The 15502-nt window shown below is 33.3% G+C and overlaps 1 protein-coding gene across 1 annotated transcript; it reads left to right on the top strand.

Annotated features, from left to right (window-relative positions):
• The first annotated feature begins 527 nt into the window (after window positions 1–527).
• Window positions 528–15482, top strand: LOC110896346. The gene is made up of 3 exons (XM_022143754.1): window positions 528–615; window positions 14118–14195; window positions 14545–15482. The coding sequence occupies exons 1-3, from the start codon at window positions 528–530 to the stop codon at window positions 15480–15482; spliced, it is 1104 nt and encodes a 367-aa protein (XP_021999446.1).
• The last annotated feature ends 20 nt before the right edge of the window (window positions 15483–15502 follow it).

Here is a 15502-nt window from a genome sequence, read left to right as displayed (position 1 = left end):
ATTATTATTATTTTTTCATGGCGGCAGTATTGGGAGTTGACATATGGTTTTGGACTATTACAATTTACAGCCCGTCACGCAAAAAAAGGGCAACGTAACCTGTCACCGTTATCACGTGATCGAGTATCAGTTATTTGTTTTCTAATACTATAAGAATAATATTAAACAAAGATATATGAATAAATAGTTATAATAATTTATATGATCCAAAATACAACTCTTTTACATCATCCAGAAGATTGGGTGACCAAAATATTGGGAGTAAATTCTCATTTTTAGTCTATGAGGTTTCATCAAAATTGACACTTTCAAATAGTTTTTTTCTTACCATTTTAGTACAAATAGTTTTGTTTTCTATTATTTTAGTCCTTGACTTTGGTTATTTTTTTACCATTTTCATCTAACCCACTAACTCCATTCAAGAAATTTAGTTAACTTAGGTGAATTCTGGTCAAACCACATTTTTCTTTCTTTTTTTGCAAGCGCGATGATATGGGGATGGTGTTGTGTGGTTTATAGTGAAGACGATGGCGGCGGTTGTTGGTTTAACGATGATGGCGGCGGTGTTGGTTGATGACGTGGGTGGCGGAAAAGTGGTCGGCGGTGGTGGAAATGGTGGGTGGTGATGGTGGTGGGGTGGGTGGTGATGGTGCAGGCAGGTGGTGGCGATGATAGAAGGTTGTGATGGGGTGGGTGGTGGGAGGTGGCGGTCGATGAAAATAGCAAAAAATGACAAAAGTCAGTGACTAAAATGGCAGAAAACAAAACTATTGGACTAAAATGGCAAGAAAAAATTATTTAGACTAATGTGACAATTTTAGTCAAACTTCAGGAACTAAAATGGCAATTTACTCAAAATATTGGCTCATACAACTCGAAAGAGAAGAATGGGTGAAAGTTAATTTGGAGAAATTTCTTTTAAACTTAAGCTTCAAGATCAAGTGATACATCATCTATGGGTTGATCATGGTCAACTGATGATTTCACGTGATGGTTAACCCGGGCATAATACGTTGGTGGAAGAAAGCGTGGGAAATTTCTTGGGAAGTGAGGGGCGGCTTAAGTGACAAGTGATATACCGCCGCAACTCATTTGATCACTTGATGGTTCAAGTGATAAAGATGAGGTGAATTGCGTACTACCATCTATCAAGTGTATCCAAACCTTAGGATATTTGCCATATCTTGTAAGATTCATAATTCTAAATGGACTAGAACTCTAGAAGTCATGCTCGTTTTAAGTTGGATCTTTTATTTTTCCGTCTCCTAGAGACACCTCCGACAATATGGGCCACATTGCAAAAAATAATAATGATAATAATAATAGTAATAATAAATATATAAAAATAATCAATGCCCCATTGTGAGCGAGAAATTGACAAACGAGGGACCATCTGGAATTTGGAAAAGGCAAGTGAAGGAGGGTGTAGCCCTCTACACACACACATACAGAGAGAGGGGGGGGGGGGGGGGAGGAAGGAAGGATTCGTTATGAATCATGTGCTTCCTAAGAAAGATAAAGAAGGATTTTATAAATCCAATATCTTGCACAAACGAATTTTGATGAACTCATTCCAGCGGCTTTTGACCATAAAACCAAACCCTAAAGTTAAACCTTAAATGTAAATTCTAATGCTAAATTCAATTATCTTCTTTGTAAAATTAAAGTTCATTTATTCCTCCAAAAAGAGTTAAGTTCAAAATACGATATGAACTTGGTGCACCAAAGTGTCTACATATATGTAGACACATATGTCTACATATATGTATACACATAAAAAAGGCGAAAATAGTGTTAAATCATTCATGTTAAACAATCATTCATCATAAAATAACTTGTATTTATAATTTTCATGTCTAATGAGATCAGTTTACATGAAATCAAGTAATGTAATCGTAAACATCTATACTATATAATAAAAGAAACCAATAAGAGGACACATGTCATTCATTGAAGCTATCAATTAAAAGATAATTATAAAATTAAATTTAATATAAATTTAAACAATTCGTATAGGAGATAATCTAATATTTTAAAATATTTATCAGATTTCTAAATTATTTATCCTAAAATTAACAAAAGATATATACGCTAAATATAAATTAATGTAATGTTAGATTTTATATTTTAATGACAAGATATTCTTATATTTTTATCAATAAAGCTAAAAGCATGATATTAGTTTCGTTATTTAGTAGAAGGTGATGGCTATGGAGTTATTATTATTATTATTATTGTTATTATTATTATTATTATTATTATTATTATTATTATTATTATTTTTAAATTAAGTCTTACACTTTGGATATTTATATGTATTGCAAAACTTCAACTTTTATATATAACTAAGAAGGGGACGAATAAATGAATAAAACCAAGTCATATGTATAAACCATTAGTCGAACTAATAAGAACCATCACTGCAATCACTTCATCCATCATATATCGACTATATCCGTTTTTTTTTTAAGATATACATTTTTATTAGATTCATTCAACCCATGTGATAAACAGGTTTTTTAAATATATAACATTTTTATTTTTTACTATACAAAATTACATTTATGCAACTCGTGTAATACACGGGGTTTTTAAAAATATAACTCTTTTTTATTATGTAGTATATAAAATTAGATTTATTTAATCCATATAATCCATATGGTTTATAAAATATAACTTTTTATTGTTTGGTATATAAAATTACATGTGGTCAACATGTATAATACATGAGTTTCTTAAAAATTTAACTTTTTTTCATTATTTAATATATAAAATTAAATTTACTCAACCCGTATAATATACGGGGTTCTTAAAAATACAACATTATTATTTAATATATAAAATTACATTTATTCAACCCATGTAATAAACGAGATTTTTAAATATATATTGTTTTATTTTTTGATACATAAAATTATATTTATTCAACCCGTGTAATAAACAATATTTTTAAAGATATATATATATATATATATATATAGGGTTGAATTCTTTGCAGAATTCACATTTTACGCAGAACTCTTAAGAACTCTTTTAAATCATTGATTTAGTTAATCAATGGTTGAAAATAGGTTAGGGTAAAATTGTAATTAATAGAACTTTAAAGAGACATTTAAAGGCTTAAGGGTAAAAATGTAAAGAAAAACTTCAACTGAATTTGAAATACAGTCAAACATATCCCGACTATTTCTCCATCAATCTATATTCACGCTTCATTATTTCATTTTCAACCTCTATCCACGTACAGTGTCAATTTCCCATCAATTAATTAGGATTTTGCACTTTTATGAGATCGTTTTTTTAATTAATAATTACATATATGTACTGCCTTTGATTTTTAATTCCATTCCTAGGATTTTTAGATAGTTACTTATGTGTAAATATAACAGAAATGGACATGATGATTTTAGAAAACAAAAATAAACATTTTGATAAAGATAGACAACATACTTCATTACTTGCAAAGAAATACGGTGATGAAGAAACAATGGAGCAGAAAAAAAAAATGAAAGTTATGTTTTCGAAACACTCTTTAGTTTTACTGTTATATTTCAAATCACAATGGGCCATATACAATGTGGGAATATGTTTCTTCGAGAAGTTTAATCTGGTACTTTTAGAAATGTTATATATATATATATATATATATATATATATATATATATATATATATATATATATATATATTTAATAAATGTCTACCCGTTTAAGCTAGAGTTATCTATATATGTTTACCATGTAAACACCATATATGTAAATGTAATGTAAATAAATACACATATGTAAATAGTTCCTTACATATATGCAAGTAACAGATTTACGTATATGTAAACAAAACGATTACAGATACATAAATATGTAAATATGTGAAATACACATGGTAATTTGACAAAAAAAAAAAAAAAAAAAAAAAAAAACATGTAAACTATAATGTTTTTTTACGTTTACGTACATGTATATGCATTACATATATACATCTCATATGTTTTACATATATGTAAATAACTCATTTACATAACTTTACCAATTATCTCGATGTAAATTACCTGTTTATTAATAAATAATAAAAAATAAAATGAAAAATAGAATATAGTTATAAATTAAAAAAAAAAATTATGTAACATCAGATGCTTACATATGTGTATTATATTCCAAAATATAAAACTTGGTTAATTACGTAAGTAGTTTACAGATATGAAACTTTAATGTGTAATATACGATATTTATGTAATATTAGATGTTTAGATATGTGTATTATATATTTATATTTGAAAATAACATACTTTGACTTGTGTGGATCCATTGCTAAGAAGAAACAAATAAGGCAAGATCAACATATATAAATAAATCAATATCTTACAACAGATTTAAAAGATTTAAATGAGTGACAAAAGATTGAATGTATACACATGACAAACCTCGAAAATTTAGAATGAATGAAGTACCAAAAAAATTGTTTATGGCCAACCATTACGTATTGATTGGATGAAACAAATCGGAACTTTGCAAATGTAATTAGCCTCAACTTCATATCTTTAAAGGATTGTTTAGATGTAAACATGAGTAAAAAAAGGAACTGATCTGAACTCAAACTTTTAAAATAGTGATAAACCACGATATATGAATAATAGATTTTTGAGGATATGTAAGATTTGGCTAATGTGTGTGATAAAACTCTTTACGTTTGCGTTGATTTGTTTATATCTAGATTTGAGAAAAAAAAAAAACATGAATTGATTTAAAAGCAAACTTTTGAAATAAAGTGAATATGGGATATAAAAAATGTGATAATTTTGTATGTGTAAATTTACTTTAATACCCTTGATTGATAAACTAATGAAAAATAAAATAAAATAAATTGATTGATAAACTAATGAAAAATAAAATAAAATAAAATGAGTGGCTCTAAAGAGTTCTGCAGGTTCTGTAAGTTTTTTTGGTTCTGAAATGATCTTATCCTATATATATATATATATATATATATATATATATATATATATATATATATATATATAGGGAGCCGCTAGAATGAAAACCACCTCGAGTTGTAAGAACAGCGAGAACTACACCCCACGGAGCGCCGTTCGCCATGATTTTTTTTTACAAGTAGATGTGTATATTATAAACACAGCCGTAAAAAATCATGGCGAACGGCGCTCCGTGGGGTGTAGTTTTTTACACCACAAGTTTGGTGAAAAAAAAAGAAAAAAGAAAAAAAATTAAAAAACACCAAACTTGTGGTGTAAAAAACTACACCCCACGGAGCGCCGTTCGCCATGATTTTTTACGGCTGTGTTTATAATACACACATCTACTTGTAAAAAAAATCATGGCGAACGGCGCTCCGTGGGGTGTAGTTCTCGCGGTTCTTACAACTCGGGGTGGTTTTCATTCTAGCAGCCCCCTATATATATATATATAGGGAGCCGCTAGAATGAGAACCACCTCGAGTTGTAAGAACCGCGAGAACTACACCCCACGGAGCGCCGTTCGCCATGATTTTTTTTTACAAGTAGATGTGTGTATTATAAACACAGCCGTAAAAAATCATGGCGAACGGCGCTCCGTGGGGTGTAGTTTTTTACACCACAAGTTTGGTGAAAAAAAAAGAAAAAAGAAAAAAAATTAAAAAACACCAAACTTGTGGTGTAAAAAACTACACCCCACGGAGCGCCGTTCGCCATGATTTTTTACGACTGTGTTTATAATACACACATCTACTTGTAAAAAAAAAATCATGGCGAACGGCGCTCCGTGGGGTGTAGTTCTCGCGGTTCTTACAACTCGGGGTGGTTCTCATTCTAGCAGCCCCCTATGTAGGGGATCGCTAAAATGAAAACCATTCTAGCAGCCCCCTATATATATATATATAGGGAAAGTATAATGTACTTCAAGGCTTAACCTACATTAACATACATGACAAAAAATATAACGTGCGTTATTATCATAGAACGTGCGTGATTATAGTCCCATGCGTGATTATGCGGTCCCATGCGTGATTATGTGGTCCCATGCGTGATTATACCCCTGATCCAACGGTTACCATTGTCTCCTACGTGATGTATGATAAGGCTTTTTGTATGTTAACCTTACTCTCTCTCTCTCTCTATATATATATATATATATATATATATAGGGAGCCGCTAGAATGAAAACCACCTCGAGTTGTAAGAACCGCGAGAACCACTTTCAACCAATTAGAACATGCCAACAGAAAGGGTATATTAGTCATTTACCCAAAACATCAAATCTCATTATCTCTCTTCATTTAAAGCACCTTCTCTCCTCTCTCTTTAAATCTCAGGTTCTTCTTCATTTATCTTCATTTTTGTCTCTCATTCTCTCTCTCTTGAAGAAAATCACAGGCAACTAGAACCATCATCTCTCCCACTCGATATATACATCAGGCGACCACTCAACCCTCCCCCCACCCCTGCTCAAATAAACGACCGGCCACCACTGTGGTGGTGGCGGCACACATCGACGGCAAGGCCGGAGAACAGAAACGGAAGCTCCGTTTCACGGCGGAGCCGCCACCCCACAGCTGCCCCTCCGTCGCCGCAATCACCACAAAGATGAAGTTATTCGCGGGATGAAGATGAAGACCGATTGTCACAAAAACCCCAACCACTATTCTTCATCTGGGATGAAGATGAAGACCGATTTGATGTTGTGGTGGTGGTGTTGACCGTAGCGAGGGGACGGCGGCGATTGGCGGTGGCGGAGAACGGCGTCAGTGGTGGTGGTGGTTTCAGGGGCAATGGTGCGTCGGTGGGTAAGTGTTTTTGTTGATGGGTGTTCTTGATTTTTCTGGGTTTTTTTGAATCTGATGGGTGTTCTTGGGGGTTTGACTCTCTGGGTTTGATTCTGTTGAATCTGGGCTTTGAATGTTTGTTCATGTTGAATCTGGGTTTTTGATTTTGGGTATGTACATCATTTTGTTATTGTTGATGGGGTTTCCTTTTTGATTTAATTTTTGGGTATCTACATCATGTTTGGTTGTTATTGTTACTGGGTTTTTGTTGGGTTTGAATCTAGGTTTTTGTTGATGAACTGGGTGCTTTTTTGATGAACTGGGTTTCTGTTGGGTTTGAATCTTGTTGGTTTTGAATCTTGTGGTTTGAATCTGGTTTGTTCTTATTTGATCAGTGACTGTGGGGTTGATATGTTTTGGATTGGATGGCGATGATGAAAAAAAAAATAGATTTTGATGACGATGGCGCGGCAAGGACGGCGGAGGGTAGGTTTTTGAACCTGCAACCCCACTTTGCAGCCTTTTTAATTATCGGAAAAAATCTGAGCCAAACCCCGTTTTTTTCGAGATACTCTTTTGTTTTATTGTTGTTGGTTTTTTATATTCTTTTCCCCAGTCGATGACGATAAAAATATATCCGAGACACCTACCGACTTTGCGATTTATGGGTGCGTTCGTCTTGCGTAAACAAGTTTTTGTGTAAAAAAGTCTTTGCGAAAAAAAAGTTCAACCGTAAACTTTTACGTCAAACGTAAAAAGTTAACGTAAAACGTAAAAAGTTTAAAACGTAAAACGTAAAAAAGTTTAACGTAAAACGTAAAAATTTTAACGTAAAACGTAAAAAGATTAAAAAAATTAACGTAAAACGTAAAAAAGTTTTAAAGTAAAATGTAAAACGTAAAAAGTTTTACGTAAAAACGTAAAACGTAAAAAGTTTTTCGTAAAACGTAAAACGTAAAAAGTTTTACGTAAAAAGTTTAAAACGTAAAACGTAACAAAGTTTAACGTAAAACTTAAAACGTAAAAAGTTTTACATAAAAGTAAAATTTAAAAACATAAAAAGTAAAAAAAACGTTGACGTAAAAAACCAGTGCGTAAAACGTAAAAAAACGGTGCGTAAAACGTAAAAAAAACCGGTGCGTAAAACGTAAAAAAACCAGCGTGTAAAACTTAAAAAAACCGGTGCGTAAAATGTAAAAAAACCGGCGCGTAAAACGTAAAAAACGTTGACGTAAAAAACCGGTGCGTAAAACGCAAAAAACCGGCGTGTAAAACGTAAAAAAACCGGTGCGTAAAACGTAAAAAACCTGCGCGTAAAACGTAAAAAACGTTGACGTAAAAAACCGGTGCATAAAACGCAAAAAACCGGCGTGTAAAACGTAAAAAAACCGGTGCGTAAAACGTAAAAAAACCGGTGCGTAAAACGTAAAAAAACGGTGCGTAAAACGTAAAAAAAAACCGGCGTGTAAAACGTAAAAAAACGTTAACGTAAAAAATCGGTGCGTAAAACGCAAAAAAACGTTGACGTAAAAACCGGGACGTAAAACGCAAAAAACCGGCGCGTAAAACGTAAATAACGTTAACATAAAAAACCGGGACGTAAAACGCAAAAAACCGGCGCGTAAAACGTAAATAACGTTAACGTAAAAAACCGGGGCGCAAAATGCAAAAACGGCGCGTTGAAAAAACGAAGCGTGAAAAAGCCGAGCGAAAAAACGGCGCGTCAAAAAACGAGGCGTGAAAAGGCCGGGCGTAAAAATCTTAAAAATTAAAAAAAATATAATAAAAATTTGATTTCAAAAAATTGAGTTACAAAAAGAAATCTGTTTATAAATTAAAAATAATTAAGTCAAAAAACTAATTAATGAATAGGACAAAAAAGATAATTTAAAATTAATATATATAAAAAGACAAAATAGAGTGATTTTACTTAAATACTCTTTTGGATTATAATATTAAAGACATAATAAGACAAGAAGATTTTAATATTAATATTATCTACTTTTAATCACATCCATCCATCTAGTTGATCTAAGGGCCAGAAAGTGGTTCCTATGGTTCTTACAACTAGAGGTGGTTTTCATTTTAGCGATCCCCTATATATATATATATATATATTATTTGGTATATAAAATTATATTTATTCAACCCGTGTAATACACGGAGTTCTAAGCTAGTATGATATTAAGAAAAACTTGCGTATTGCAAAAACATACGCTACCCTATAATTGGATTTAATATTTGCAACAATTGTTTTGTTTATTTTTTTTTCTTTGATCAATTGTGAATGAGTTGATTGTTATAGGAGAGAGAATGATGATTGCAAAATCGGTATAGTTGTGATTTTGGAGGAGATTTTAGAGTGGAACCTCATTCTTATCCATACTAAAATGCACATTTATCCACAACATTTTTTTAAAAAACCCTCACATTTGATTCCCCATATATACTTATAACAATAACAATTATATAATACCGTTTTCCACTTGCAACCATATTCACTAAAATATAGGATGAGGGTGAACACTGAACCCCAAAATACGAGGGTTTACTTTAATTTTTCATTAAAGATGCCACTTGGCTGTTTCTAATATTTATACAAATATATAACTTAGGGGCTGTTTGGCAACTTCTGAATGGTTAAGTGCTGAACCAGTAAGAGATCTGAACTATTAAGTGCTGAACTAGTAAGAGGTATGAACAATTAAGAGCCAGTATAATGCTTAACCGTTCAAAGGCAAATGTCTGACCAATTTAGATTAAAGGTCTTAACCATTCCAACTCAGTATAATGCTTAACCATTCAGAGGCTAATTTCTGAACCATTCAGACATCTGCTTGTGAAACAAATAGTCTGAATCATTAAGTGCTGAACCAGCAAAAGGTCTGAACCATTAAGAGCGCCATTAAGAGCTAAACAAACAGCCCCTTAATATATATAAAAATACTTTAAAAACCTTTGGGGCCCTTTAAACATTTGGGCCTTGAGCGACGACACGAGATGACCGGCCCAAGAGCCGGCCCTGTTAAACCACAACAGAGGAAAACCGGCTTAAAAGAAAAGCCAATTGAACTCATTTTAGTAGTGTTAGAACCTGCTCGTTAAACCCCCTAACACACATCCTCTCACCTTCATCTTGCATGAGCAACATCCTCTCACCTTCATCTAACCATGAATTATTAACTTGTTACATTATTAAAGCCTTAATTAATGAAAGAAACATGACAAACATATGAATATAGAGGCATGAGCCACGTTTTAAGCCCCACAATAACAAGAAGAAAAACACCATTCTCAATTACCAATAGTCTTGGCTCATTTCCTGCATGTTTGTCTAACAATAGGAAACACTAGGACGGATGGAAATCTAGAATGTTATAATAAAATATGATAAAAGTATTAACAAAATAAAACAAGTTAGCATATATATATAGATGATATAGAAAAATATAAAATGAAATGATTCAACAAGTCCCATTAGGTAAATAATAATATATGAATCAAAATTGAAACAAGTTTATGGATCCTACTGAATAAATTAAAAAGAAAAAAAGAAATAAAATCTGTTATTATTTGATGGGTTTATAACATGTTGTCAATGAGTTAAATGTTTTAACAAAAATATATATATTTATATAATGAAGTTAAAAAAAATAAACGGGTCTACGAAGTAGAATAAAATGAATAGAACATCTTAGAAAAATAAAATGGATCAGCAGTCCATGACCTAATTTAGCCGGTTGAATCGATAGCCGGAACCACCTGAGCCTTTCGATATTTAGTCTTGAGTGAAGTTAAACCAAACAGTCTGTCGTGCCGTCGTGTCTGAGTGTCGACATCCGGTCTGATCAGATTTTTAACTCGGACCATCCGTGAATAATTTATACTTATTAGCATCAATCGTTTTATAACTTATAATATTTCACAAATATAATAAGCGGATTTTCAAATTTACAATAAACATGCCTATGAAGGCTTATGCACATGATTTGTGATGCCAACAAGGGTTTTTTTAAGAAAAAGAGTGAAAATGACCTTTACCTGTCTTAATCCTTCTAGACGTTTTTCAATAGTTTTTCCATATAAATGAAAACATGGTCCATCATCATAACTTGATTTAGATATTAAAGTATAGCCAATTATTTGAAATATTTAATATTTTAACAATATCCAAATTGCAAATATATTAAAGAAAACTTGAAGGAGTGACTATCCTAGAAATGTTGAAATTTGGGTTTTTTTTTATTCTATTAAATAGTTAATGAATGTTAAATAGTATAATATAATACTAATTGTTGTAAAATGTGTACGTAGTTTTAAAATAATGTAATAAAGATTAATAATTAACCACAACTGTGTATAAAATAGAATCTTGATTCATTATTTTGAAGGTGGATTTTGTTTTGAAACAAATTATAAAAAATGTGAAATTCATAGTTGCAATTATATAGTTACTTGTGTAAGATCTATTATGTTTGATACTTTAAGTCATATTGAAAACTATTAAGTACGGAGTATTATATAACTTTTATGTATCATGTGTCGCTATAATTTTTCGTTATCTAGAAAGGTCATCAACAACTTGCCTAAATTGTCCCGCCACCAACATGTCCAATAATGTAACGTAATCATATTAGTACCATACATGCGTACATACATGCAATATTAGTAATTTAGTACCATACTATCATACATGCGTACATACATGCATGCAATATACATACATACATACTACACATATGTAAAAGGGCGAATCCTACTCATATTTGTGGGTTCCTAGTAACCCAATGTATTTGAATAAAATGGAAAAAATAATGAGAACCTTATAGAATTAAAAAAAAAAAAATAGTGAGAACTAAATTACGATGTATTACGTTGTCATAGGAGTTGTTTGTTTAGCTCTTAATGGTTTAGATCTTTTACTGGTTTAACACTTAATGGTTCAGTTATTTTTTTTGCCATTATTGATGACTACAGTAGAGCCGTTTGGGTGTTCTTACCAATATATAAATTTGAGATGAGTACATGTTTGGTGGGTTTCCACAAGTGGGTAAAACCTCAATTTGGTAAAGAAATAAAGAGAATATGGTGCGACAATGAAGGTGAATATGTCTCAAGCCTGTTGCAAAATTTTTATGCTAATGAAGTAATTGGGTTGGAAACAACTTGCACACACATACCTCAACAAAATGGGGTGGTAGAGCGCAACCATAGACACCTCCTTGAAATACCAAGAGCCTTAAAGTTTGCCAATTTGCCTATAAAATTTAGGGGGGGGTGCATATTAACAACTACTTATACCATAAATCATTTGCCCTCCATAGTCATAGGAAAAAAGACTCCTTATGAGGTCCTATACAACCAAGAACTCGACTATGATTATATGCCAGTCTTTGGATGTCTGGCCTATTGCAGAAGCGTAGAAACTAGAGGGGACAAGTTTGAAATGAGGGGTAAACCTGACTTTTTTAGGATATTCCAAAGGAATGAAAGGGTACAAGGTTTATGATATGAAAAATAACAAAATGGTCATCTCTAGAGATGTTAAGTTTTTGGAAAATGTTTTTCCTTATGGAACAGTGTTTAATCAAAATGATCAAGAACGGATTGTTAAATTTCTTGCTAATTGGGAAGTTGAAATCGCCAATATGGGCTTCGGCCACCAACCAAGTCAAGCGCCCAGTAAACATAGCCCAAACTTAGAAGAAAGTGACCCCGGGGGGGGGGGGGGGGCGGCATGACCTACAAATCGAGCCTTTACAAGTGATCTGGACTTAAGGATGGGTTTGGAAGCTCTTTAGACCCGAATGAAACTGTCAATAATAGCATTTCCACCCTTGAGCCAATGCTTGAAAAGAGGAACATAACTCAACCAAAGTGTTTTGCTGACTACAAGGTGAACCTTCCCCCATCTTTTGACCATGCATGGCCCAACGACAATCAACAGTCCTCGATGGTACATCCTCTAACTAACTTTGTCACTTATAATAATTTCTCTAATTCACACAAAGCTTTTTAAGCGGCCATTGGTTCGCACGAGGCGCCCAAATATTATGTTCGGGCTGCTCAAAACGAGAATTGGGTTGAAGCCATGAAGAAAGAAGTATAAGCATTTGAAGAAAAAGGCACGTGAACTCTAGAGGATTTGCCAAAGGGAAAACATGTTATAGACTCTAAATGGAATGGCTTTACAAAGTCAAGTACAAACTAAAAGGGGAAGTAGAAAGATACAACACACGACTGTTGGCAAAAAGGTTTACCAAGATGGATGGCGTCGATTATCATGAGACGTTTGCTCCCATTGCAAAGTTAGTTACAGTTCGAACTTTGCTAGTCGTTTTCGTTATGAAGAATTGGGTCATTCACCAATTAGATGTAAAGAATGCATTCTTGCATGGTGACTTTACATGAAGATTCCTCAAGGCATACAGAAAGATGACGAGACAAGAGTTTGCAAACTAAGGAAATCTTTATATATGCTCAAACAAGCTTCTAGAAATTAGTACAAAAAATTTACCATTGCCCTGCATGAAATTGGTTTTAAATAAACAAAGGCTGATCACTCTTAGTTTGTTTTCAAGAATGGTACCACATATGGTTTTCTAAATATATCGCAATTAAGTATTTTATTGTACTGTAAGTTATAGTGAATGCCAGTAATTGAACTGAACTGAACTGATACCAACCGAACAACATCGGTACTGATATTCTTTTTTTATCGTGTTTAGATAAATATAAAACACATGTTGATGCTCTCTTGAGCATATCTCTTTCGATTGCTATACTAAATGCCTGAATCACACCGATATTGTAATGAACTAGACGAATACCAATTAAAATTAGTGGCGGACCTACCCTTTGGCCAGGGTGGGCGGTCGCATCCCTTGAAAAAACAAATTTAGTGTATATTTTAGGCAAAAAACATGACCGCACCCCTTGAAAATATGGTTGAACACCTCATCCGTACCTCAGCAAATAATTTCTAGGTCCGCCACTGATTAAAATCTCCATGGATACCAATTAAAATCTCGTTGGGAAGCTTAAAGAATCCCCCTAGTTACGCACATTTTCGATTTTCTACCTAACATGTCTCATTTCATGTCAAGTAAACTAAATTATTAACAATGTTGTTTTTATCAATTTTCTTGTTAGAGGTGTTTTAAAGTCAAAAACACTTTACGTAAGAATGTTGTTTTTGTACATTTTTTTGTTACAATTGTTTCTTTATGTCAAAAACACTTTGCGTGTGTACTAGTTTTTTTGGTACGTTAAACAAGGTTTATCATACACATGTCATTTCTTTTTTGTAAGTTTTCTAAAGAGTATATATTTGTCTCTATATCTATAACATACATAAGGGTAGGCGGTATGATTTGCGGGGACTCATTCGGGAAAGGGGAGTCACCGATCGGTGACCACACTGTGGTGATGAAGACCATCGGTGAGTGGGTGTTCGGTGAGGGAAATCGGGGTATAGTCACCGATGTGATTGAGTGCAAAGATTAATGAAATTTGACCGTTAAAAAGAAACTATCTGTTAAACTAGCCGTTTTATAAAAAAAAATACAACTTTTCCTTATAAAAACAATACCATTCAATATCATTTTTCACCATTTTCTTCTCCATCCAACTCTATTTTTTTAAAAAAAAATCACTTCTTCTATTTTTCCAATGGATGATATACCACCGCTATTCCTTCCAATTGATATTAGTATTGATATTAGTGAAGACAATGATTCTTCCTCGAGCGATAGTAGTTTAATTTTTTTTCCAAAATCTTATTAACGAAGCCGCTGAACTGGAAGACACAGGCACTTCTAGAAAAAGGAAATTTGTCCGTCGAGATCGAGTGAAATGTCACGAAAACCTTCTGAGAGATTATTTTGTCGAGGAGCCCGTATTCAACGAAGAGGTTTTTCGTCGAAGGTTTCGTATGTCCAAAAGGTTGTTTTTAAAAATTTTGAGTGACGTGCAAGCGAATAACTCGTGGTTTCAAGACACCGTGGATGCGAGTAATAGGAAGAGTTTTACACCGATGCAAAAAGTTACTTCGGCGATTAAGCAACTAGCAACCGGTAACGCTCCAGACGAGTTCGACGAGTATTTAAATATATCCGAAAGGACTTCCCGAGAAAGTCTAGAAAATTTTTCTGAAACGGTATGTAATTTATACGCTTCCGAGTTTTTACGTAGACCTACTAGCCACGACGTTGCGCTCTTGTACCAAGCTCATGAGGAGAAACATCACCTTCCTGGGATGTTGGGTAGTCTTGATTGTACACATTTTGTTTGGAGAATGTGTCCAACAGAGTTGCGGGGTCAATATATGAGGGGGGATCACAGTCACCCGACAGTTATGCTTGAAGCGGTGGCCTCTCAGGATTTGTGGATTTGTCATGCTTTTTGTGGTCCACCAGGTTCACAAAACGACATCAACGTGCTCCAACAATCTCTGTTATTTCTTACTGAACGAAATGGAACTGCACCAAAATGCCCATTTTACGTGAACAACCACTTGTACAAGCGTGGATACTATCTTACCGATGGAATCTACCCTACTTGGTCCGTGTTTGTGAAATCATTTCCGTATCCTCACATTGTGAAAGAAAAGAAGTTCAAGAGGCAACACGAGGCGGTAAGAAAAGACGTGAAGCAGGCTTTTGGTGTTTTAAAGGCAAAATGGCATATACTTCATCGCCCGATGCGTGCTACGAGTGTTAAAAATTAGGATGGTCGTATATGCGTGCA

Source organism: Helianthus annuus, chromosome 15 (genome assembly GCF_002127325.2).
Source record: "Helianthus annuus cultivar XRQ/B chromosome 15, HanXRQr2.0-SUNRISE, whole genome shotgun sequence".
Lineage (NCBI taxonomy): Eukaryota > Viridiplantae > Streptophyta > Magnoliopsida > Asterales > Asteraceae > Helianthus > Helianthus annuus.
The sequence above is the reverse complement of the archived record's forward strand: the minus strand, read 5'-3'. Positions and strand labels throughout refer to the sequence as shown.

Coding starts and splice junctions, on each gene's coding strand:
- LOC110896346 (XM_022143754.1), top strand. CDS start 528: ATGGCGGCGGTTGTTGGTTTAACGATGATGGCGGCGGTGTTGGTTGAT. Junction 616..14,117: donor GGTCGGCGGTGGTGGAAATG/GTGGGTGGTGAT, acceptor ACATAAGGGTAG/GCGGTATGATTTGCGGGGAC. Junction 14,196..14,544: donor TGTGGTGATGAAGACCATCG/GTGAGTGGGTGT, acceptor TTATTAACGAAG/CCGCTGAACTGGAAGACACA.